This window comes from Hyla sarda, chromosome 4 (assembly GCF_029499605.1).
Source record: "Hyla sarda isolate aHylSar1 chromosome 4, aHylSar1.hap1, whole genome shotgun sequence".
Lineage (NCBI taxonomy): Eukaryota > Metazoa > Chordata > Amphibia > Anura > Hylidae > Hyla > Hyla sarda.
Window position 1 is genome coordinate 205,137,207 of NC_079192.1, and position 26,382 is coordinate 205,163,588.

A 26,382-nucleotide genomic window follows, 5' to 3' on the forward strand; every position below is an offset into this window, starting at 1 on the left:
CACCCAGGAGCCTGAATTATGGAATATAACTCTGCCCATAATAGGGATTTTGGAGCTTCCTACCAGAAAAACAAAGCTCCAACCCTTATAAAGATAAACCGGTAATGTGAAATTAATCAACATATAATTCTAAATATAGAAAAAAACTTTTAGGTGTTCCATGCAAGATAGCATAGGCTATGTTCACACAGTGCACTTTGAGCATATTTTGAAGCTTAAAAATTTACATGTTTTACAAGCAAAGTAAGTCTCAAGCTTTTCAAGCTTTTTTTTTGCTGTTTAGAACGTTCTGTGTGCATGCTGCGGGGGTCGCCCACACCCCTTGTCATCTGCCCCCTCCCATAGACTTGCGTTGAGGGGGCGTGGTGTGACTGCATCAGAGGGTGTAGCCGACCTCCGCAGCACGCACACAGCGATTGGAACTAAATGTTCCGAATGTTGGCCAGTGGAGTACCCCTTTAACCCCCTAAGGACCAGTACAAGTAGACCTATACGCCCCTGAAAGACCAGGCCTGTTTTTTCAAATCACGGATGTCTGACTTTATTAGAGAATAACTCTGGTAACGTTTTGCCAATGACGATAATTTGGACATTGTTTTTTTGTCATAAGTTGTTCTTCATGTACATAGTAAAAGTAAGCCGATATCATTTGTAGTTTTTCTTTTTTACAATGCAAAAAATCATGAAATAAAGAAAAACAAAAAAAAGATTTTTCGCAATTTTAACACTAATAGGTTGCAAATATTGATACTTTCTGACCAAATAGTTTATGAAACTTATACTTTCAGATGTCTACTTTATTTTGACGTCATTTTTTTTGTTTTAATTAACATTTTAAATGAATTAGAAGCCTAACAATTTAACTTGAAAATTTGAAAGTACATCTCTTTTTTATGTGCTATGCAAGGTTTGCAGAAATTTGAAGGTGGTAGAACATAGGAACCCGCCCAAATGACCCCATTCTAAAAATTAGACCCCTCAAGGCATTTGCTAGGGGGTAAAGTGAGTATTTTAACACCATCGTTTTTTGGCAGGTATTATCACAAAGTCTGTGTTAAAAAGTCTAAATTTGCTTATTTTCACAAATGCATCATTTGTGGGACATATTTTTTGTACATCGCTTCTTATATTGAAAGAAATGCACCCTATATTTTATTGAGCTGCTCGGCCTATGTTTGGAAATACCCCCTTAGGCCATATTTGGTTCCTTGGCCGCGTGGTAGGACCCAGAAGGAGAGGAGCACCATTTGGCTTTCAAGGCATCATTTTAGGCCAAATGGATTATAGGCCGCACTTCATGCCTGCAAAGGGTTTTAGCTGCCAGAACCATACATAAACCCCACAAGTGACCCCATTTTGGAAACTACACCCCCTAAAGTATTCACCTAGACCAAAGGTGAGTACTTTCAGTCCTTTTTGTGTGGCTGGAATGGTTACAAAGTCAGTGAAAAAATAAAAAATTAAATTTCCCCACAAATGCATCATTTGTGGGACATATTTTTTGTACACTGCTTCTTAAAAGTAGGAAGCGCACCCCATATTTTATTACGCTGTTTATCCAGTGTTCGGTAATACCCCGCTTAGGCCATATTTGGTTGCATGGCCACATGGTGGGACCCAAAAGGAGAGGAGCCCCATTTGGCTTTCAGTATATCATTATACGTATAATAGGCCGCACTTCATCTTGCAAAGCATTCTAGCTGTCAAAACAATACTGCACCCCTAGAAACTATGGGCCTTATTTACTAAGAGTGTCGGGTTTTTACTAGTGGGAAAATTTGTTTCAGACTTGCAGGATTCCTCTCTATTTACTATTGGGAAAAGTCGGGAACATTTTCTCACTAGAAAAACTAGGTCGATATTTCCAGCCATTTACCCACAGAATTTTCAGTGAATTCAATAGTAAATCGGTCGGGTTGTGAAACCACGCCCCTTTTCAGGACAGCCATGCCCCCTTTGTGAAAGACCATGCCCCTTTTTCGGCTTTTCACAGTGCAATGTTGGGTTTGTTGGATTTACCAGGCGCACACTGGCGCAAACATGTCTCAGACACTCTGCGCCAAAATAACCAGACAAAAACTGGTCGGTTTCAGCTTAGTAAATGAGGCCCAATGTCTCCTAAAGTATTCACCTAGGGCAGAAGTGAGTACGTTGAGTCCTTATTGTGTGGCTAGAATTAGTTCAGAGTCAGTGGGGAAAAAAAGCAATTAGCTTTTTTTCCACAAATTCTTTATTTGTGGGACATCATTTTGGTAAGTTGCTTTTGAAATGGAGGAAATGCACCCATATTTTATCCCGCTGTTCATTTCGGGCTAGGCAGTACCCCTACTTAGGCCATATCTGGTTGCCTGACTGCCTGGTAAGACCAAGAAGGAGAGGAGCCCCCTTTGGCTTTCAGGGCATTATTATATGAATTATAGACCCCACCCCATGTCTGCAAAGGTTCAGAGCTGTCAGAACAATACCGCACCCCTACAAGTGTATTGGCTGGACCAATCAGAGTGGTCCCGGGTCAGGTAGTAGTGATGCGTGGCTGTAACATACTGCTGAAACGCAGTATGACCAGGACGCAGTATAGGGTCACACCGCAGATGCCCCCGGCAGTCACAAGGGTGAGATCACTGCTGCAGCTGGGTAGCTCAATGTGTCCGCTCATGACTGCCGGCGGGGAAATCCGCTGCTATGAGTGGATACACAAAGCTACCCAGCCGCAGCAGGGAGCTCATTATTGTGACTGCTGGTGGGCATCCGCACCATGTAATATGCTGCGGATGTGCGCCGTGTGATCCCACACATTATGCATTTTTATTTTTCATTATATTTATTTAATGTATTTTTATTTTATTTTTTACACTTTTTAACTTTTTTTTTTACAATTATTGTTTTTACACCTTTTTTTTTTACTTTTATTTATTTTATATTTTTTTTTACACTTTTTTTTAATGCTTTGGAATACTTAGTATTCCAAAGCATTGCAGTTATATGCTGTCTGCCAGTTTTACACTGGCAGGCAGCATATCAGAACGTGCCTCAGGCAATAACCGGGGCAGACCTGGGGGTCCTAGTAAAGACCCCCAGCTGCCCAGGTAACCGGCAGCACCCCGCGATCGTTGCATGGTGCTACAGGAGATAGACAGAGGGAGCCCCGCCCTCTGTCAAAACTCTTTACAGCTCACGGTAGTTTCCGACCGCGGCTGTAAGGGTTAAACTGCCGGGACCGAAGTTTACTTCGTGGGTGCACTGGGCAGCACCCTTGAGAACCATGGACGTGAATACTCGGAACGTGCATCCTGCCTGGACGTGTATACACGTCCATGGTCCTTGAGGTGTTGACCCCTTAATGACGCAGGACGTATATTTACGTCCTGCGCCGACTCCCGCGATATATCGGGTCAGTTCCGACGGCCACCAACGTCCGGGAACCGCGGCTAATACCGGACATCACCGATCCCGGTGATGCCCGGTATTGACCCTTCAGATGTGGCTATCAAAGATGATCACTGTGTCTGAAGTGAAAGTGAAACCTTCCCGACAGCCCAGTGGTGCTGTTCGGGACCACCGCTGTGAAATCGCAGTGTCCCGAACAGCTTGCAGGACACGAGGAGGATCCCTATCGAACGGCGATAACACTGATCAATGCCATGCTATTGTATGGCAGTCATCAGTGTAGGAAATCAGTGTAGGAAATGTTATAGTCCCCTATGGGGGCTATAACATTGCAGAAAAAAAGAGAAAATAAATGTGATTTAACCCCTTCCCTAATAAAAGTCTGAATGACCCCCCTTTTCCCATAAAAAAAACCCATGTAAATAAAAATAAATTTAAACATATGTAATATCGCCGCGTGTGTAAATGTCCGAACTATAAAAGTATAAAGTTAATTAAACCACACGGTCAATGGCGTACACGTAAAACAAATTCCAAAGTCTAAAATAGCGTATTTTTGGTCACTTTTTCTACCATAAAAAAAATGAATAAAAAGCGATCAAAAAGTCCAACCAAAACAAATATTGTACCGATAAAAAGTTCAGATCACGGCGCAAAAAATTAGCCCTCATACAAAAAATGTTCGTGCATGTAGTTATGATTTTTTTCCAGAAGTGCGACAAAATCAAACCTATACAAGTAGGGTATCAATTTAATCGTATGGACCTACAGAATAAAGAGAATGTGTAACTTTTACTGAAAAATGCACTGCGTAGAAACGGAAGCCCCGAAAATTTACAAAATGGCTAATTCAATTTTGTCACACATTGATTATTTTTTTTGTTTCGCCATAGATTTTTGGGTAAAATGACCGATGTCATTACAAAGTAGAATTGGTGGCGCAAAAAATAAGCCATCATATGGATTTTTAGGTGAAAAATTGAAAGGGTTATGATTTTTAAAAGGTGATGAGGAAAAAACGAAAATGCAAAAACTGAGAAATGCTGAGTCCTTAAGGGGTTAAACAGGATGTGAGACCAAGTAAAACTTTATGCAGAAAAATATATATTTTTATCAGGAGAAACAACATACACTATTCAAAAAAAATAAAGGGAACACTTAGGCTGGGTTCCCATTACATTTTCCCCCATACGTGAGCGCATACAGCAGGAGAGAGCTAAAAACTTGTGCTCCCGTTTGCCTTTCTATGCGTTCCCGTATGTAATTCATTTTAATGAGCCGACCGCAGTGAAACGTTCGTTCCAGCCGGCTCATTTTTGCCCCGTATGCGCTTTTACAACCGGACCTAAAATCATGGTCGACCACGGTTTTAGGTGCGGGGAAAAAGCGCATATGTGGCAAAAATGAGCCGGCTGGACCGAACGTTTCACTGCTGTCGGCTCATTGAAATGAATTGCATACGGGAGCGCATAGAAAAGCATATGGGAGCGGAAGTTTTTAGCTCTCCCCTGCTGTATGCGCTCCCGTATGGGGGAAAACGTAATGGGAACCCAGCCTTAAACAACACAATGTAACTCCAAGTCAATCACACTTCAGTGAAATCCCACTGTCCACTCAGGAAGCAACACTGATTGACAATCAATTTCACATGCTGTTGTGCAAATGGAACAGACAACAGGTTAAAGTTATATGCAATTAGCAAGACAACTCCAATAAAGGAGTGGTTCTGCAGGTCCCAGGTTCTGCAGACCACTTCTCAGTCCCTATGCTTCCTGGCTGATGTTGTGGTCACTTTTGAATGCTGGCGGTGCTTTCATTCTAGTGGTAGCATGAGACTGAGTCTACAACCCACACAAGAGGCTCAGGTAGTGCAGCTCATTCAGGATGGCACATCAATGCAAGCTGTGGCAAGAAGGTTTGCTGTGTCTGTCAGCGTAGTGTACAGAGCATGGAGGCGCTACCAGGAGACAGGCCAGTACATCAGGGGATGTGGAGGAGGCCATAAGAGGGCAACAACCTAGCAAATGGTCAGAAACAGACTCCTTGAGAGTGGTATGAGGGCCCGACATCCACAGGTGGGGGTTGTTCTTACAGCAGGACGTTTGGCATTTGCCAGAGAACACCAAGATTGGCAAATGGTGCCCTGTGCTCTTCACAAATGAAAGCAGGTTCACACTGAGCACGTGTGTCAGAGTCTGGAGACCCCGTGGAGAATGTTCTGCTGCCTGCAACATCCTCCAGCATGACCGGGTTGGCGGTGGGTCAGTAATGGTGTGGGGTGGCATTTCTTTGGGGGGCAACACAGCTCTACATGTGCTTGCCAGAGGTAGCCTGATTGCCATTAGGTACCGAGATGAGATCCTTAGACCCCTTGTGAGACCATATGCTGGTGCGGTTGTCCCTGGGTTCCTCCTAATGAAAGATAATGCTAGACCTCATGCGACTGGAGTGTGTCAGCAGATCCTGCAAGAGGAAGGCATTGATGCTATGGACTGGCCCGCCCATTCCCCAGACCTGAATCAGATTGAGCACATCTGGGACATCATGTCTCGCTCCATCCACCAATGCCATGTTGCACCACAGACTGTCCAGGAGTTGGCGTATGCTTTAGTCCAGGTCTGGGAGGACATCCCTCAGGAGACCATCCACCACCTCATCCGGATAATGCCCAGCCGTTGTAGGGAGGTCATACGGGCACGTGGAAGCCACACACACACTACTGAGCCTCATTTTGACTTGTTTTAAGGACATTACATCAAAGTTGGATCAGCCTTTAGTGTGGTTTTTCCACTTTGATTTTGAGTGTGACTCCACATCCATCCATGGGTTGATAAATTTCCATTGATAATTTTTGTGTGATTTTGTTGTCAACGCATTCAGCTATGTGAAGACGAAAGTATTTCATAGGATTAGTTCATTCATTCAGATCTAGGATGTGTTATCTTAGTGTTCCCTTTATTTTTTTGAGCATTGTATTTGTATAATGAATTTTACTGGATCAAAATCATCAAGTGAACTAATAAATATTGAACAAAATCATTTACACAGAACTCTGTATTAAATAAAGAATGTGTGCCTAACAGGTTTGTAAAAGCCACAAAGAGATTTATAGAAAAAAATTAAAAAAAAATATTATGAGCTACTCAGAGACCCCTGTTTTATTATTAGAAATATTTTATATAAAAGAGAAAAATCTTTTTTAATATCTTTTCTGTTCTCTTTTTAGTCACGTTTCTAATATTCAACAGCAAATGTGTATAAATAAGCTCAACTGTAAGCAAATATATCAATATTGTAATGCTATATATTATAATATACTGCTGAATTGTATTCAGTTCCAAGTACAACTTGTCCATCAGGGACAAATAAATATACATTTTTCTCAGGCACTTACAAGAACTCATTATCTCGATTGATTAAAACATAAAGTATTCATATTTTTCCTAATTACAGTGATCCCTCAACTTACAATGGCCTCAACATACAATAGTTTCAGAATACAATGATCTTTTCTGGACCATTGTAACTTGAAACCAGACTCAACATACAATGCTATGGAATCTGCGAAACGTGTCAACGGCTGTAAGAACCGACCAATCAGAATGGATATTTCACTGGTAAAACCCCTGTATTACTGAAGTGCATGCACTGACTGGTGTCTGGTAGCGCCCCCTACAGTACAGGGAGGTATTACATGTTCTGTACTCTTTACCTATGCCAGGGTTAGCTTCTCCTTTGGGCATCAGGTGAGGGCGGCTCCATTTTCCTTTTTTTAGGACATTGCGTGTTCTGTACAGGACCCTGAAGAAGCTTCTGTCCTCTACATAGACCAGTGTTTCCCAAAGAGGGTGCCTCCAGCTGTTGCAAAACTATAACTCCCAACATGCCCGGACAGCCTTTGGCTGTCCGGGCATGCTGGGAGTTGTAGTTTTGCAACAGCTGGAGGCACCCTGGTTGGGAAAAACTGAAATAGACAGTGATTTACAGCTCCCAGCAGATCTTTATTACTTTTATATGTAAGGATTTGCTTTATCTATATTAGTTATCTACTTATATATCTTTAATCCTCACTTTTTCCTATTTTTGGATGACATTTTGGTGCCTTTAGAACCAATTAGCAGGTTTCCATAGAGTTATGGTCCCAACATACGATGGTTTCAACATACAATGGTCGTCCTGGAACCAATTAATATTGTAACTTGAGGGACCACTGTATATGTACACTGCAATCCACTGTGGTTACTGGGCTTGTTTAATGGTTGTTTGCGGCACATCTAACCACTGAAATGTAAAAAGACGTAGTTTACTTACCCAAGCCTGTCATTACTAACATCCCACTAGTCCTGTACTAGTCTTGTATATGGTAAATGGTCTGCCTGCAGTTATATATGCACAATAGATTTCACTGTGTCCTTAATTAATAAAAAATGAAGCCCAAATGGAAAAGTTATGTGTGAAAACTAAGTCCACCCCGTGAACTGATAGCTTGGCAGTAGTGGTAGTGGTTTTACAGGACTTTATCAGTCCCATCAGTTTGGAGGAATTATGTCCCACTCTTTATTACAATGTTGTTTTAGTTTATTGAGGTTTGTGGACATTCACTAATATACAATTCTCTTACGTTCCCGCCACAACATTTCAGCTGGGATGAGATATGGACCTGGACTGGGCCATCACAACACCTTGATTCTTTTCATTTAAAGCCATTCTGTTGTAGATTTGCTGATGTGCTTGAGATAATTGTCCTATTGCATTTTCCAGCTTTAGGCAAGCTTTAGCTCACATTTGACTATAGAATACTTTCCTGTACAAAGGAGTTGTAGACAGTAAAAGCAGTATCCTGATCCTGTACTTGACCAAATATTGAAAAATTAATGCCCAAAAATATTTCCCCCCTGTACGAAAATAAAGATAGTGACAAAGGTCATTTTCTTTTGGCAAACTGCATCTGAACTATAGGAGATGAGAGTAGGGCTCAAGTCCTGCAGGACCGCATGGGAACTGAGTTTTTCCACAGCAGGAACACAGTTCCCATTAGCAGGAGTCCTGCAGGACCAGCCCTTAAAGGGTACCTCTCTTCAAAAAAACTTTTGATATATTATAGATTAATGTATGCAGAATAACTTTACAATTGCATGTTATTAAAAAATATGCTTCTTTCTATTTAATTTTCCACTTTGAAGAAATGACCACTAGGGGTCTCCCTACCAGTCCTGGCAGCAAGCATTTCAGACTCATGCTGGAGTCCTAAACACTACGAGCTGCCAGTCTGCTTTGTTCACAAAGGAGAACACTCAGAGCTGCCAGCCTGCTTTGTTCACAGCCTATTTGGCTGTGAACAAAGCAGGCTGGCAGCTCTGAGTGTTTAGGACTCCAGCATGAGTCAGAAATGCTTGCTGACAGGACTGATCGGGAAAAACACAATAGAAAGAAGCATATTTTTCATTAACATGCTATTGGAAAGTTATTCAACATTCATTAATCTAAAATATATCAAAAGTTTATTTGATGAGAGGTACCCTTTAAAGGGGTACTCTGCCCCTAGACATCTTATCCCCTATTCAAAGTATAGGGGATAAGATGTTTGATCGCAGGAGTCCTGCTGCTGGGGACCTCCACAATCTTGGCTGTGGCACCCCAGAGATCCGATGCACGGAGCGAGCTTCGTTCCATGCCGGATGACTGGTGATGCGGGGCAGAGGCTCGTGACGTCACAGTAATGCCCCCTCAATACAATTCTATGGAAGGGGGCGTGACAGCTGCCACGCCCCCTCCCATAGACTTGCATTGAGGGGCCGTGACGTCACGAGCCTCCGGCACTGCACCCAACGCTCTAAATGAATGCTGGGTGCAGCAGGGAGAACGTGGGAGTCTCCAGTGGCGGGACCCCTGGGATAAGACATCGGGTATAAGATCAGGTATAAGATGTCTAGTATCCCTTTAAGTGGAAATCTTGGTTGCGTTCCCACACTTTTCTTCCCAGGACTTGACCCCTGGATGAGAGCATGGTCTCCTGAGTCAGGGTAGATAATAGGTTATTATTATGAAGTTGTTCTATGGCAGTGAACTGTGGTAACCATAATTGTTCAATGATGGAACCAACTGGCTAATAAAATATGCTAAAGAGGGGTGGTGCCAAATGATAGGGTGTGGCTTAAGTATCAAGGGTTGCGAACCCCCACTGTACTGAGGCTCGGTGTTGGATTGTTCTTTCTTACTTGATGTTGACCTTTGCCTGTATCATGTACATTATTTATAGTGCACTAACGTGCCACCGTACATAATGGATTAAAAAAAAATCCACTTTCTAGAAGTTGATGTATGTCCAATAGATTTTAGAAATAATTATAAAGAAAACTTGTCATGTTAAAAAGACATAAGGCTTAATGGATACAAAGCCGAACTTATTTCCCATAAAGGTTCCTGTACTACACCAGATGGAGGCCAGAGAATGCAGGCAGCTATCTTCAGTCAGCTGTTCCTATGAGACATGTAATGTGAGCTGGAGGTGAGAATACTAGAAGCCTCAGTGTTTTCTCCATGCTGCCCTGCGCCTCCTGCAGCTGCTTGGTGCTGCCCAGCACATACCAGACTCTTTCTACTGTTCCCTCTACTGCACACATACTGCATAAGTAAAAGGAGCCCTTCATTTTACAGAGTAACGAAAACACCCTGGAGGTAGAATACCTAACAGTAAAAGGAAAAAGCCTGTATGCATATAAGACCATTGACAACATGTCTAAATAAACTTTTCAATGTCTCCTGAATAATTGCCAAAAAGAGGTACATTCAATAGAAGGTGTCAATCCTGCGTTCATTTGGCATTTTTTCGAGCAATTAGACATGATATAAGGAATATATTAAATGTGTATAATAACATAAGCTCATCCAGTGGACGTAAGTAGACTAAATGGAAAGAATCACTAGGATAAGGGTGTTAAACATTTAAGAGCTTATGCAAAAAACTGTATTTCAGCTAAGTAGAAGTAGTTTTGGAGATATCCTATGTATATGCTTCCAAGCTGACATGAAGGAGGACGGAGGGACCATAACACAGCAGGTATCTATGTGTCTCTATATGGCTTTCATGCACAGAGCTGTGTGAATAAAAGATCAACATAGTCTTAAAGGGGTACTCCGGTGAAAACCTTTTTTCTTTAAAATCAACTGGTGGCAGAAAGTTAAACATATTTGTAAATTACTTCTATTAAAAAATCTTAATCCTTCCAGTACTTATTAGCTGCTAAATGCTACAGAGGAAATTCCTTTCTTTTTAGAACACTGATGACATCACTAGCACAGTGCTCTCTGCTGACATCTCTGTCCATTTTAGCAACCATGCATAGCAAATGTATGCTAAGGGCAGCATGGTGGCTCAGTGGTTAGCACTGCTGCCTTGCAGTGCTGGGATCTTGGGTTTAAATCTCACTAAGGACAACAATAAATAAAGCATTATTATTATTATTATAATAACGTCAGCAGAGAGAACTGTGCTCGTGATGTCATCAGAGAGCATTCCAAAAAGAAAAGAATTTCCTCTGTAGTATTCAGCAACTAATAAGTACAGGAAGGATTAAGATTTTTTAATAGAAGTAATTTACAAATATGTTTAACTTTCTGCCACCAGTTGATTTAAAAGGGGTACTGTCGTGGAAAACTTTTTTTTATTTTTTTTAATCAACTGGTGCCAGAAAGTTAAACAGATTTGTAAATTACTTCTATTGAAAAAATCTTAATTTTCTCCTACTCTGGACAGTTCTAAAAATGGACAGAGGTGTCAGCAGAGAGCACTGTGGTCATAATATCAGCAGAGAGCTCAATGTTCCAAAAAGAAAACCATTTGCTCTGTAGTATTCTGCAGCTAATAAGTACTGGAAGGATTAAGATTTTTTTTATAGAAGTAATTTACAAATCTGTTTAACTTTCTGGCACCAGTTGATAAAAAAAAAAACAACAACAACACGGGAGTACCCCTTTAAATCCTACAATTTAGCTGTAGTCATTTTAGCTTAGAAATGTGTTTACCTGTAGTACAGTCCACTGCTGCATTTACCTACAGACAAACTTAGGAAGCTTTATGCAGTAAATATTTACTGGTAGACACTTTCATTTTTTAAGTACTTTGGTCCTAACCTGGGTTTATTTCCTTGTATTTTGAAACCCAACAGAAACAAACAGTCCAGTAATATAGACCTTCATGTGACAGCAGGAATCCTGAATCATTTCAAGGAAACCATGGAGCTGAAAAATAAACATATCTCCACAAAGCTAACACTCTCACCATTTATTTCATCCTGGGATTTAGTTGATCTCTTGCCACGTTTCTTGAAGAAGTTTGAGGCCTCGGATTCCTGCATGAAAATCTTCTTCAAGCCTGTGGATGAAGTGCATTAAACGGGTTTTATGGTTTATATTCAGGTCTAGAAAACAACAGCTTAAAGGGGTATTCCAGGCAAAAACTTTTTTTTATATATCAACTGGCTCCGGAAAGTTAAACAGATTTGTAAATTACTTCTATTAAAAAAATCTTAATCCTTCCAATAGTTATTAGCTTCTGAAGTTGAGTTGCTGTTTTCTGTCTAACTGCTCTCTGATGACTCACGTCCCGGGAGCTGTCCAGCTCCTCTGGGGATATTTTCCCATCATGCAAGGGATATTCTCCCATCATGCACAGCTCCCGTGACGTGACATCATCATTGAGCAGTTAGACAGAAAACTTCAGAAGCTAATAACTATTGGAAGGATTAAGATTTTTTAATAGAAGCAATTTACAAATCTGTTTAACTTTCCAGAGCCAGATGATATATAAAAAAAAGTTTTTGCCTGGAATACCCCTTTAACATCTTCTATTGGACAAAAACTCATTGGTTTCCGCCTCATTTACTTTGTTCCCTGTCACTAGCTTGCAACGTACAATCTTGAAACCAATGTATATAATGCAAAATGTGTGTGCTATGAATTAAAAAAATGATATTCTGGTAATAAGCAACTAATACATGTAATTTAAACTGTATTTTTTCGTTGTTTTCTACTGAAGAATTATCAATGGAATCGAGAAAAGAATAGAAGCCGGACACTCTCCAGTAAACTTTTTCTTCAGGCTTTATTCATGCCAATAAGATACTCAAGCTCCGTTTCGCACACTTAAGTGCTTCGTCCGGCCATATGGCCGGACGAAGCACTTAAGTGTGCGAAACGGAGCTTGTTGCCACTGTACCCCCCTTGCTCTTCCTTGTCATGCTCCCCCGTTTGTCTATGAGAGTATCTTATTGGCATGAATAAAGCCTGAAGAAAAAGTTTACTGGTGAGTGGCCGGCTTCTATTCTTTTCTCGATTCCATTGATGTGATACTGCTGAATACACCTTTAGCCGGAGCACCACCAACACCCCTTTAGCAAGAACCAATATATATATATATAAAGCTCCTATCCAGGTACCTCCAGCAGTGGAGGATCCGCAGTGCCGAAAGGACATTCTCTTTATATTTTGTTCTACTGAAGAATTATGCATAATATTATTTAATAATTCGAATGACTTGGAAGGATTTTTCTTAATTTGGATGGATATGATATTTCAGCACTTTTAATAGTCTAAAAAAGAGAGTGCGTGTGTTTGTAAGTGTATACTTCACTTACTTTCTTTCTTCTTGTCTGCTGCCCCATCATCACTGTTTCGTACTGCAGCACCGTCACTCACCTGAAAAACTAGACACCCGAAAAATGAGCAAAAAATAATCAAATGCACTATAATATGTAGCAGATTAAAGCCATGAGGACAAGTATATATATATATATATATATATATATATATATATATATATATATATATATACAAGGTAATATCTTATTTCTAAAGATATGCCTGGCTGTAGTACAAAAAGTTTAAATTCAAAACCATTATATTTATGAATAATATCTAATGAAATTAAAAATAAGGTACATTATTTGTGCTTTTATATAGGATCACATTATGTTTGCGAATCTAGCTGTTGTGCACTGTTATAATCCTAAATACACATTCCTCATTACATGTGTAATAAAATACATATTATTGTTGATCTTAACACATAAATGTAAACATTTTTAGTTGTACACTTACTTAAATTATGATCATTTGTAAATGTAGTGTGTCTTTACTGTGATATAAAATACCAGGTATCACTTTATATCTGGATATATATTGCATTGAAGTCTCGCGTGCAGGAATATTATCAGTTATGTATGGGATGACCAAGAAATATGTTAGAGAAATAACTAATATATATATATATATATATATATATATATATATATCACACACTGTAGCAGGTATGTATAACTTACTTGCAGAAACATCATACAATGTATCAGATAGATCCCTTAATAAAGTATCATCGGACAATGTATCAAATAGAACCCTTCTTATCCAGAATCATCAGACACTACATTATATCTAGAATACTAACAAAATAAATCAGATGGATCCCAACATCACACAAATACATCAGATATTCAGTAATGTCATAATGTGCCATATTAACCCCTTTTATGCAGCAACAGTACACAGCCTATCTACCACATAACTTCTTATATGCAAGAACATCATACATTATATCAAATAGATGCCCCCTATCTGATGACGAGTAACAATGTATTAGATAGACCCCTCGTATGCAGGAACATCATAAAATGTATAGGACAGAGCTCAGCATTACACAATATATCTGATGAACTCCTTATATGCAGGGCCCTATTTCGATGTAGTAGATTAAGTAGATGGTTTTACCTGCAAGTAGCACCAGTGTTGTAGCGACTGCCAGAAATAAGACTTGTTTCCAGTTCATCTTTGTAGAGATTTCTTGTCTGGTCTATGGGCTGCAAGGGACTGAGAAAAGGTTACAAATTCCTCATGTGTCAGATAGGAAGGTAAGGCAGGCAGCTGGAATCCTGGGAGGAGGAGGGGCATGGTCACTGGATACCTATGGACCCAGTTAACTATAATAAATATACAGCCAGCAGGAAAGACAAATATTCTTTGTTCATTTTGTAAACTACGGTTAACAATTTCCATTTTTTATGGTGTCATAGGAAAACAACTGCTGGTGATTAGTGATGAGCAGCATAGGCCATATTCTAATTTGCAACATTTTGTGAATATTTGTCCTATATTTGTGGATTTTGCATATTTGTTAACTTTTTTAATGCAAAATTTGTAATAAATTTCGCAACATGTGCATGCGCGATTATATCTTTCAACTAACTATTTTCCTATTGGTTGCTAGGGATGTTGCTAACCTCTGACAACTGTATTTGCATCCTTCTCATTGGCCCACAAGCTTAAAGGGGTATTCCAGGCAAAAACTTTTTTTTATATATCAACTGGCTCCGTAAAGTTAAACAGATTTGTAAATTACTTCTATTAAAAAATCTTAATCCTTCCAATAGTTATTAGCTTCTGAAGTTTTCTGTCTAACTGCTCAATGATGATGTCACGTCCCGGGACCTGTGCATGATGGGAGAATATCCCCATAGGAACTGCACAGAGAGCAGTTAAACAGAAAACAACAACTCAACTTCAGAAGCTAATAACTATTGGAAGGATTAAGATTTTTTAATAGAAGTAATTTACAAATCTGTTTAACTTTCCGGAGCCAGTTGATATATAAAAAAAAGTTTTGGCCTGGAATACCCCCTTTAAAGAAGAGAGGGATCAGTGTCCTCTGGAAGTGCCGATATTCCCATATTTTTCGCATAAGATTCGAATTTGCATATTTGCCTTCTTTGGACTACAAGCTGGAAGTAGGGAGGGAGGGAATACTAATATTCGTCATAAAGAATATAATTCGAGATATTCTTAATATTCGCGAAATGCCGATATTCGTGAAAAAAAATTGCTATTCGAATATTCACGCTCAACACTACTGGTGATGCCATCCGCAGCCTACCATGCTGTTGGTGATTGGTTCTTTTATATCCTGGTATGTGAATGAGGCCTATAATGTGTGTGAAAAGTTATAAGCTACAAAAATGTATACCAGCTATTTCATATTCTAAATAAATAAATTATTTAAATTATAATTTTTGTCCAAAATGTCCAAAAATATTATAGATCTGCTGCACTGAACATTGAATGTTTTTGAGGGTTATTTTAAGTAATCTAAATGAAAGGTCCCCTACAAGATGTAGTCTTTAGCCTTGATGATATTATCAGTGCTATATTCTTCAGTAATGCCCCAATGTAAGGCGAACAATATACATATAATGGCTGTCAACTAAGCACAATGGGGAAGATTTATCAAAACCTGAGCAGAGGAAAAGTTAACCAGTTGTCCATAGCAACCAGATTGCTTATTGGTTGATATGAGCAACTTGTTAACTGGTTAAATTTTGACAAATTTCCCCCTCTCTCTCCAGATTCCCCTAGACACAGGCATGCTGGGATAGGGCATATATGTATGTATTCTCAATTTGAGGGAATCCTCTAGCAGTGGCTTATCTTACATATGAACTCAAACAAGCCTGATCCTTATAACCACCCAGGGAGCATCAGAGGGTTGTCATACAGATGGCATAGTTGGCCAGTCCCCCCAAAATCGATGGATATGACCGACATTTATCTGATGTATATGGCTAGCTTTAAAGGGTACAAGTCACTGCTTGTACCCTTCTAGTTTCAGCATTAGAAAAAAAGATATACACTGCTCAAAATAATAAAGGGAATGCTAAGATAACACATCCTAGATCTGAATGAATGAACTAATCGTATGAAATACTTTTGTCTTTACATAGTTGAATGTGTTGACAACAAAATTACCCAAACATTATCAATGGATATCAAATTTATCAACCCATGGAGGTCTGGATATGGAGTCATACTCAAAATCAAAGTGGAAAACCACACTACAGGCTGATCCAACTTTGATGTAATGTCCTTAAAACAAGTCAAAATGAGGCTCAGTAGTGTGTGTGGCCTCTACGTGCACGTATGACCTCCCTACAACGACTGGGCATGCTCCTGATGAGGTGGCAGATGGTCTCCTGAGGGATATCCTCCCAGACCTGGACTAAAGTTTCTGCCAACATCTGGACAGTCTGTGGTGAAACGTGGCATTGGTGGATGGACCGAGTCATGTTGTCCCAGATATGCTCAATCGGGGAATGGGCGGGCCAGTCCATAGCATCAATGCCTTCCTCTTGCAGTAACTGCTGACACACTCCTGCCACATGAGGTATAGCATTGTCTTGCATTAGGAGGAACCCAGGGCCAACCACACCGGCATATGGTCTCACAAGGGATCTGAGGATCTCATCTCGGTACCTAATGGCAGTCAGGCTACCTCTGACTAGCACATGGAGGGCTGTGCGGCCCCCCCAAAGAAATGCCACCCCACCCCATTACTGACCCACCGCCAAACCGGAGCACATTCAGGAGCACATTCAGCTTCAGCGCCGTTGGATGAGTGGGCGCATACTGTTGTCTCTAGGACCTGGCTTCGCTGATGGATTACTGGCGGAATGACTGACTCGAAGTAGAAGGAGCAGGAGCATCTGGAGCGACAGAAGAGCATCTGTAGCTGATACCGGGAGCTCAAGCCTCTCGCTGTGACTCCTGCTGCCACTCGCCCCTAGTCTGCTGCGACCTCTGCCTGATGAATTTAGGCCTCTGCCACTCCTCTGTGCATGTCCTGGCACTTCTCTGCCTGACATACTTGTATAGTGCGTATATGAGGGGAGTACAATATGCTCCACTACGCTTACAACAGTATTTGTCTACAACACCTGCAGGTGTGTACTTTTGCCTGGCCTTTCACAGTATCTAGGCCCTTAAGACTTTAACAGGAACAAAATGGCACACCACTTAGATGTACACACAGGTTACACTTAATAGAGGACAATATGCTTTCAGTGCTCTGCTCACCCTAACTGGCTGGCTACTATAAGCTTTTCAGTTGTTGTACACACAAGTGCTGCAGCACACAGTCGCTGTGTACTACACCTTAAATTGCACTCTCTCTCTCCCAATCTCACTCCCTTCCCTATCAGTGCTTCTAGGCTGGATTTGGGCTTGAGGTGAACTGCTGATGTAAAAAAGCTTTTCTGTGCAACACACTGCTCTCTGTCCCTCTCTGCAATTGAACGCTGATGTGACTGGGAAGTGAATCGCTGCTGTAAAAATGCTTTTCTGTGCAACACACACTACTGTCTGTCCCGCTCTCTCTCTCTCTTTGCAATAAAAGGCTGAAGTGACTGGCCGCAAGATGGCTGCCGATTATATAGGGCTGTGACATCACAGGGGTGACTGGCTGCTGATAGGCTGCATCCTGCATGTGATTCAGGGTTATGCCGCCGACCCTTGTTCCCGCCTTCCCAGGATTCCTTGCCCCATGTCCTTACATGTGGATCCGCCATTTTAGATGCCCTGGAACCTGGACAGCACTAAATGGAGTTTGATGAAGCGATTTGCGCAATCGAATCACGGCGATATTCGCATTAGTTGTGAATTTAATTTTTCCTGAAATTCGTAACAAATTCTGATTCGTCACATTCGATTCGCTTATCCCTATTTAAAACCCATGAGCACTGACCTTGTCTTGAGTTTCTTGGAAGTGTCTTGAGAAACAACTGTAAGCACTACATCTGCTGCCATATGGTGCCACATGTCAGAAACTGTAATTAGTGTGGTCTAGGCATTAACAGAATTTGTTTCTCTTTTTTGGGAGGGAGTCAGGGTTAGTAATGTACAGTCCATATATATTTAAGGCTATATTACACAGCCTAAACCCTGCCCAATATGAGTGCCAATCTCCTACATACCTGCTACAATCATTAAAGTACCATACCAAAACATTAATTTAATATTCATAGATTGGCAATACAGATATAGCTTGTACAGCTTGTATAGGACTATAGAGTTGATGTGTTGGAACCTATGCTCTCTTTTCTGGGATAGCCCCAACATTTTATTACTTGGAGTTTGGCAACAAATATCATTTTAATTGAGGACTTTTTTTTTATCCACAGCAATTAAACCTCTAAATAATTGCCCCATGTAATATGGTCCTTTCTTTGAGCCCATTCACCACATTGCTTGGCTCTACCAGAAGAGCATAAAACAGGTGATCAAAGCAAAGGAAAACAGCTTTTTGCTGAGTGCTTCTGCCGCTTTGTTCCAGCAATTGGTGGTTTGTTCCAGCAATTGTTGACTAAGAACCCAGACTCCCACAAGTCACAATTTTAGACATGACAAACTTTTAGCAACATAAAATTTTACTGTTTATTTTATAAAAATTAATGGATACTTTGGGGGTTTTATCTGTTAACAGAGTATCCCAAGCATAACACTGGAAAATGTTACATTGGTAGAGGTATTTTAACCCCTTAAAGGGGTATTCCAGGAATTTTTTTTTATTTGACTATGCTACAGGGGCTGTAAAGTTAGTGTAGTTCATGATATAGTGTCTGTACCTGTGTGTGACCATTTTCTCACAATTCTTCTGTGATTTTCACCCCACTATTTATTTTTACCAGCATACAAAATTACTGTTGTCTCAGATTTTTTCCAGTTTGCAATGCGGCCCTAGACCTGACTCACTAGTCAGCTGATGACAGGGAACCTGTCTGCTTCAATGGGTGGAGCGATCAATCTGCAACTAATGCAACTGCTGTAGGCACCCTGATTGAAAACCACAGGTCTTTTGTTTCAATGGGTGGGGTGGCTTATGTGTAAGAGGGAGGAAAATGGCATTGTGGGATTTGTAGTCAAACAGGAAATACAAGTTCACAAAAAGCTAGCCACAGTGTTATGGTAATCTCATGACATAGCCATTTAGCCCCAGGACAAGCGAAGATCCTTCCTAAGCATGTCCATTACTGTCTGCTAGGTATGTAGTAAAATAACCTTATGGTGGATAACCCCTTTAAGGACTCGTTTTTCTGTTTTTGCATTTTCATTTTTTCCTCATCACCTTCTAAAAATCATAACGCTTTAAAATTTGCACCTAAAAATCCATATCATGGCTTACTTTTTGAGCCAACCATTCTACTTTGCAGTGACATTAGTCATTTTACCAAAAAATCAATGACGAAACAGAAAACAATTCATTTTGGGACAAAATTGAAGAAAAAATATCATTTTGTAACTTTTGGGGGCTTCTGTTTCTGCGCAGTGCATTTTTTGGTAAAAATAACACCTTATCTTTATTCTGTAGGTCCATACGGTTAAAATGATACCCTATTTATATAGGTTTGATTTTGTCGTACTTCTGAAAAAAATCATAACTACATGCATGAAAATTTATATATTTAAAATTGTCCTCTTCTGACCCCTATAACTTTTGTATTTTTCCGCGTACGGGCCGGTATGGGGGGTCATTTTTGTGCCGTGTTCTGAAGTTTTTATCGGTACCATTTTTGTATTTATCGGACTTTTTGATTGCTTTTTATTCATTTTTTTATGATATAAAAAGTTACCAAAAATACGCAATTTTGGACTTTGGAATTTTTTTGCATGTATGCCATTGACCGTGCGGTTTAATTAACAATACATTTTTATAGTTCGGACATTTATGCACGTGGCGATACCACATATGTTTAGTTTTATTTACACAGTTTTTTTAAACTTTTTTTTTTGCAGCGTTATAGCTCCCATAGGGGGCTATAACACTGCACACACTGATCTTTTACCCTGATCCCTGCAAAGCCATAGCTTTGCATGGATCAGCGTAATAGGGGGTTGATTGCTCAAGCCTGTAGCTCAGGCTTGGAGCAATCAAATGCCGATCGGACGCCACGGAGCAAGGTAAGGGGGCCTCCGCTCGCGTCCTAGCTGATCGGGACATCGCGATTTTATCGCGATAGCCTCGATCAGCCCAACTGAGCTGCCTTGAAGCTTTTAGTTTTGTTTTTGATGCGGCGATCAAAATTTTTCCCTGTATCCCTCCTGGGAGCAAAAGCTATGATTCTTCATTGGGTGCAAAGAATTAAGGACTTCTAGTGGCCTTCCATTAAGGTTTTCCAGCACAACTGCTTTCAGGTGGTCTGAAATGGATGGCTGGACACATAGAAGATGGAGGAACATTGGAGGCAAGATTAAAGGCAAGATGAATAATACAGATATTAACACTAAATATACATTAACCTTTGACCACAGTTAGGTCTGATAACAGCAAATGACAGCAAATGATAGAAGCATAAAATCTGGTCCAATTAATTAAAAGAAATGAAAAAAAACTGCCCACTAGGGCATCAGTGCAAACATATTTAAATAAGCAGCTGTGACAATCCCCTCAACTAAGGTCCCCATAGGGGGCTAGCACTGGCCACAATGACCCAGTCCTGTTAGCCTCAGCTACTCTCAGAGGAGAGAGAAATAATCTCTCATTTACAACCCAATTCATCTCTCTCACACCTTAAATCCCTCCCAATACCCACAATGGCAATACATAATGAAGGGGCATGGTTGGGAAGTATTGGGCTGTAGAGGTACTAGGATCGAGACAGTGGAATGTGTGACTCTAGACACCACCTCCAGATTCAAAGCTGCTGTGTCCTAGCCATAAGGACAAGTGCAGGTGGAGGGGGAAGCTTAAGCATCCAAGGCTGGTTTATTTTGTGTGGATCCCTCTGGGTTTGTGCACCGGCAGGAGGCAAGAGGGCATGTTCTTGTCCTCACTCTCCATCTCTGTGAACCTCAGAGGCATCAGCCCGGCATATGGAACATGTGCGGTTGGACTTGAGCCATTGATCAACACATTTTGCGTGGAACTCATGGTTACAAGGTAACACTCTTAGTGATTTTGAAAGTTGGCAGCTACTTAAACACACCACACACAGGCAATGACAAAAGAAGATAGATGAATAGGAGCAACTCACCCAAGACCCGAGAGGCGGTAGCAAAATCTTTACTTTATTGCATATCGTGCAGACATAGATGCAAGCCACGGGGGGCAGATGTCACGGTGGGGGAGTAGCAGACAACGGCGGGCCACGGTCCGTATCGTGCTATCAAAGCACTTCGTCAGGCCCCTACCGCGTCTGACGTCAGATCCTGTCTTATCTGTTTTTTGTTGCCATAGTGATACTAACAAACTGTGCAACCCAGTGAATTAAAAACAAATAGAGTACAGAAAATCTTAAACTTGATTGCGAGCAACAAATCATTATGTAAAAGAGGAATTATGATTATAGTAGAACACTGAGTTCATTCTTATCGTTCAGACCTATTGCACCGGTGGCCTCCAGCCGGAGAATCCACCGTGCCTCTTTAGCCAATAAGGTTTGGTCTCTATTTTTACCTCTAAAATTGGTTTCTACCCTCTCAATACCGGAAAATCTGAACATGTTCGGATCTGAATTGTGACATTCGGCCATGTGTGAAATAAATCTAGGAACTCCTTTGCCTGTTCGTAGGGATCTAGTGTGCTCTCGGATCCTATGGAATAATGGCCGTATCGTTTTGCCTATGTAATATAGGCCGCATGCACATACTAAGCAATATACTACATATTTGGACCTGCAGGTAATAGGTTGTTTTATGTGTATTGTGTGTGCACCTAATTGCAGAACTTTTCCTTTGATGCATGTATTGCAGAAAGAGCAGCTGCCACACACAGGGTTTGCTCAGATTGGTGGCTTTCAAGGTTGAAGCGGTAAGATGGAAGCTGCTCTATGTTGGCTTTGGTGAGGCCACGCGGCTTTGTTTCTCCTAATCGCTCAGCTAAGTTAAGCAGTGCCTCATAGTTCTCCATTTCCACATCATCCACATCCAAATCCAGGCTGATTGCTGGCCCCACAGAAGTGGGGGGATACAGGAAGCATGGAAAGGACGTAGGGTAGGAAACTAGGATAGTACGAAGGAGGCAGTGTGGGAAGCGGCAGTGGTTGCTGCAGGCGATACCGCTGAGTGTTTAGTCGCCGCGGCATCAGATGAGCGTATGGCACTGGAAAGGACAGCTCCTGGTGGAGTGCATCATGGGAGAGGTAATGCATGGGCACTGAATGGGGCAATGTAGGCACAGGGTGAGAGTGGTGGAATGGGAAGTTGCCCATGTGATGTTGGTCCTCTCGAAGATCCAACTCATTGTCTATCCTTTGCAGTGGCATTCTCTGTGGCTGCACGGTAACAAATGGGGTAAGAGAGGCCATATGGGGTGGCTGGTGTGGTGGCAGCGGTGGATGAGGAGGCAAAATATAATGATCGCTGGAAAGAAGAGGAGGAAATGGCTGGTACGATACAGGAAGCTGCTGCACAGTGTACCCAGGGATGAGCGGAGGAGGAAGGCAGCAGAGGGGGTAATGTTGTCCGCTGAACATGACAGAACATGCTTGCAACTGCTGGGTGCTGCACCCTGGGATGTGCTGCCCAGTGTGCAAAGGGAAGCCTTGGGTTACTGCTGTAACAGTGTATGACAAAGGGACAGGTCCCTGATGTACCTGTTCATGAAGGTCAACCATGAATGGGGTTTGCTGAGTGGAGTGTGCAGCAGGGTGGAGCATTCGTGGTGGAGTGCTAGTGAGGGCAAAAACTCTGTGTTCATCTACAGGAATAGCAGGTATTGGAAGAAAATGTGGACGAATTTTGGCGCTGGAACTCTGCATATTAAGAAAATCAGGAACACATCCGCATTCCTTTCAGAAGCTTTATTGTATTCACATGTATTCACAATAAAGCCTCTGAAAGGAATGCGGATGTGTTTCTGATTTTCTTAATATCCAGAGTTCCAGCGCCAAAATTCGTCCACATTTTCTTCCAATATCTGCTATTACGTTACACTGGGACAGCGTGCCTGCTACCAGAGGACTGAGGCTGCGGACCTGGGAATTGTTACCATACCACGCTTTTTAGGTGTTGTGCCCTGAGCGCAACGCCCTCCGGTGAGTTTAAACTTGAATACGTGTAAACTCAATTTTTAAACGTTCTTCACTAGGGGTGCAATTTTCCTCTTTCTTTTTTCCTCTCCCTTTATGTTTCATCTACAGGAAAGAAAGTAGCCTGAAAATAATTATCATCCTGAATGAGTATGCCCTGTTGAGGTCTGTCCCTCCTGCCCCACTGACGCCTTGTTGGAGGACATTTCCAGAGCCCCGCAGCTTTTACCTTCGCCTGAGGTGTGCTGGGGTGCTGCAGGGTCCAAAGAACCTCCGCTGGTTTATGGAGGCAGAAGGAGGCCACCTATTCACTGCCAGCTCCCATGGTCGCATTTGTGATGTCGGGAAGGCAAAGGGGCAAGCAGGGCTTTTCCAACAAAGGCTAACTTCACAGCTGTTTTATGTTCTGCCGCAGGACCCGCTGCCCGTCGCCTCTTCTCTCCACTTCAGCCGCTCGTTATCCGCCTCCCCCTTCCCTCAACTAGAATAGAGCAATCCGCAGGCCCCACCATCTGCGCCGCAGAAGGCGCTTACCGAGGCCTAGTCATAAAGTGGTGAGGACTGCGCGCCAAGAACCGGGGAACACAGAACACCGGGACACCCCCCCCCCCCCCCTCCCCGGTGCACAACAGGCGGCGATCAACTTTGATCACCGCGTCTGAAGGGTTAATAGCTCGTGGTACAAAGATCTGTGCCGGTCGCTATTAGCCCAGGGTCCCGGCTATCAATAGCAGCCAGGACTGACCCACTGTGATGCGGGTCGGGACCAACCCATGGTGTGACCCAGTTTTAAACACTGGGACTGGGCGCAAGGCATACAGGTATGCCTTGCGTACTTAAGAGGTTAAAGGAGTACTCCGGTGGAAAACTTTTTTTTTTTTTATAAGCTGGTGCCAGAAAGTTAAACAGATTTGTAGATTACTTCTATTTAAAAATCTTAATCCTTTCAGCACTTATTAGCAGTTGTATGCTACAGAGGAAATTCTTTTCTTTTTTTAAATTCTTTTTTGTCTCATCCACAGTGCTCTCTACTGACATCTCTGTCTGTGTCAGGAACTGCTGTGTCAGGAACTGTCCAGAGCAGCATAGGTTTGCTATGAGGATTTTCTCCTGCTCTGGACAGTTCCTGATATGGGTATCAGGTGTCAGCAGAGAGCACTCTGGACAAGACAAAAAATAATTTCCTCTGTAGCAAACAGCTGCTAATAAGTACTGGAAGGACAAATATTTTTTAATAGAAGTCATTTACAAATCTGTTTAACTTTTTGGCACCAGTTGATTTAAAAAAAAATAAAAAATAAAATGTTTTCCACCGGAGTACCCCTTTAAGTGACCCCTCCCAGATGCAATAATGGGTACCCCCCTCCTACCTTCTCACATGAACAGCCTTGAATATTAAATGTTAATGGATGAAATACAGTTTTAAAAATGATGTCCTTGATTTTTTATTAATTTTTTTACATACAAAACTGGGTGCTGTTTAGAAGTGTATATTTCAGTGTGTGCAATGTTATAAAGCAAGTTGCACTACTTTCACAAACTAGCTTGCCTATAGCCTTATATTAAGCTATATGTATCTATGAAATATGGTTTCTAAGAAGAAACTTACAGCTAGAAAGTTGTGCTTAGTTTAACAGGGTTGAGCAATAAAATATGAATGAGTGTATTTATACAAATAGTCTTAATGCTTCGTTTGTGTGCGTACTTCTCCTCCCCGGCAAGGTTTCACTGCTCTGAATATAAGGTCTGTGTTCCAAATGTTGGCAGATCTGTTGAGCAAAGAACATGAAACTGAGGAATCACTCATCCATCTGAAAACAGCTATATCTTCTACAGATACATCATCCCTGTGTCAGGACCTTCCTGTCATTACTGTATAAAAACAAAATCAGTCAGGAGCTCCACCCCAAAACCTTACTGGACCAATTTCTAAATCAAAATATGAAGATACTGGAAATTTTTTCTCATTTTACTTATGCATATGGAGAAGCCATTCTAAAAAAAAAAAAAAGTACGGCCACTTTCACATGGATGATATTGCTCAGCATATTGTATCAGGATTTTCTAGGCCAAAAACATAAGTGGAATATATACAGAAAAAGTAAAAATAGAAAGATAGCACTTCTTCTATGAAAACTGGGAGATATCTAGGCTTTTTAGGCTCTGTACATCACCTATCCCTGTTCCTGCATACCGTATATACTCGAGTATAAGCCGACCCGAATATAAGCCAAGGCCCCTAATTTCACCCCAAAAACCCAGGAAAAGTTATTGACTCGACTATAAGCCTAGGGTGGGAAATACATCATCCCCCCCCCCCCCCCCCGTCATCATCCAGACCCCTGTCATCATCCCCCCCTCATCATCCCACACCCCCCTTTATCATCACCGCCTGTCATCATCCTACCCCCCCCCCCCTTCATCATCACCGCCTGTCAATCCAGTGGTCTTCAACCTGCGGACCTCCAGATGTTGCAAAACTACAAGTCCCAGCATGCCCAGACAGCCATCGACCGGGCATGCTGGGAGTTGTAGTTTTGAAACATCTGGAGGTCCGTAGGTTGAAGAGCACTGCGGCCTTCGTCATCATCCAGACCCCCCCCCCCCCCTTTAGTTTTCTACTCACCTCCCCTTCGGTGGGAAGGAAGGGTGAGCTGTTCCGGGCCATCTATGTTGTAGGGACCGTCCGGTGGGGAGGGATAGTCGTTCCGGGTTGCCTTGATGACGACGCACAGGGACGTTCATGAGCAGCGACGAACGTCCCTGTGCGTCGTCGTCAAGGCAATGTCACTAGTCCGGGGCCGGGCCCGGAATAGAGAGGAGGGCCCCCCGGTGAAGATGGACAGCCCGGAACGACTATCCCTCCCCACCGGACGGCCCCTGCAGCATAGATGGCCCGGACCAGCTCACCCTTCCTTCCCACCGAGGGGAGGGGAGTAGAAAACTAAGGGGGGGGGGGGGTCTGAATGATGACGAAGGCCGCAGTGGTCTTCAACCTGCAGACCTCCAGATGTTTCAAAACTGCAACTCCCAGCATGCCCGGACAGCCGATGGGAGTTGTGGTTTTGCAACATCTGGAGGTCCGCAGGTTGAAGACCACTGAACAGGCGGAGAGTTCACTTGAGTATAAGCCGAGAGGGGTGTTTTCAGC

General features: G+C 41.9%; 2 protein-coding genes across 2 annotated transcripts in view; both read right to left on the bottom strand.

The window, feature by feature from the left end:
* UCMA (upper zone of growth plate and cartilage matrix associated) overlaps positions 1–26,382 on the bottom strand; it is a 71,107-nt gene that overhangs the window by 18,578 nt on the left and 26,147 nt on the right. Inside the window, exons 4-6 of the mRNA XM_056573348.1 lie at positions 14,152–14,344; positions 13,023–13,091; positions 11,669–11,761 (exon numbers count right to left, since the gene is read on the bottom strand). Coding sequence (XP_056429323.1) covers positions 11,669–11,761; positions 13,023–13,091; positions 14,152–14,209 — 220 coding nt within the window. The 5' untranslated portion in view covers positions 14,210–14,344. The remainder of the gene's footprint in view (positions 1–11,668; positions 11,762–13,022; positions 13,092–14,151; positions 14,345–26,382) is intronic.
* LOC130368914 (RING finger protein 44-like) lies at positions 20,972–22,903 on the bottom strand. The gene is given in 3 exon segments (XM_056573350.1): positions 20,972–21,198; positions 21,978–22,165; positions 22,167–22,903. Coding segments are annotated over 3 exon segments (1,047 nt in total). The 5' UTR covers positions 22,860–22,903; the 3' UTR covers positions 20,972–21,032.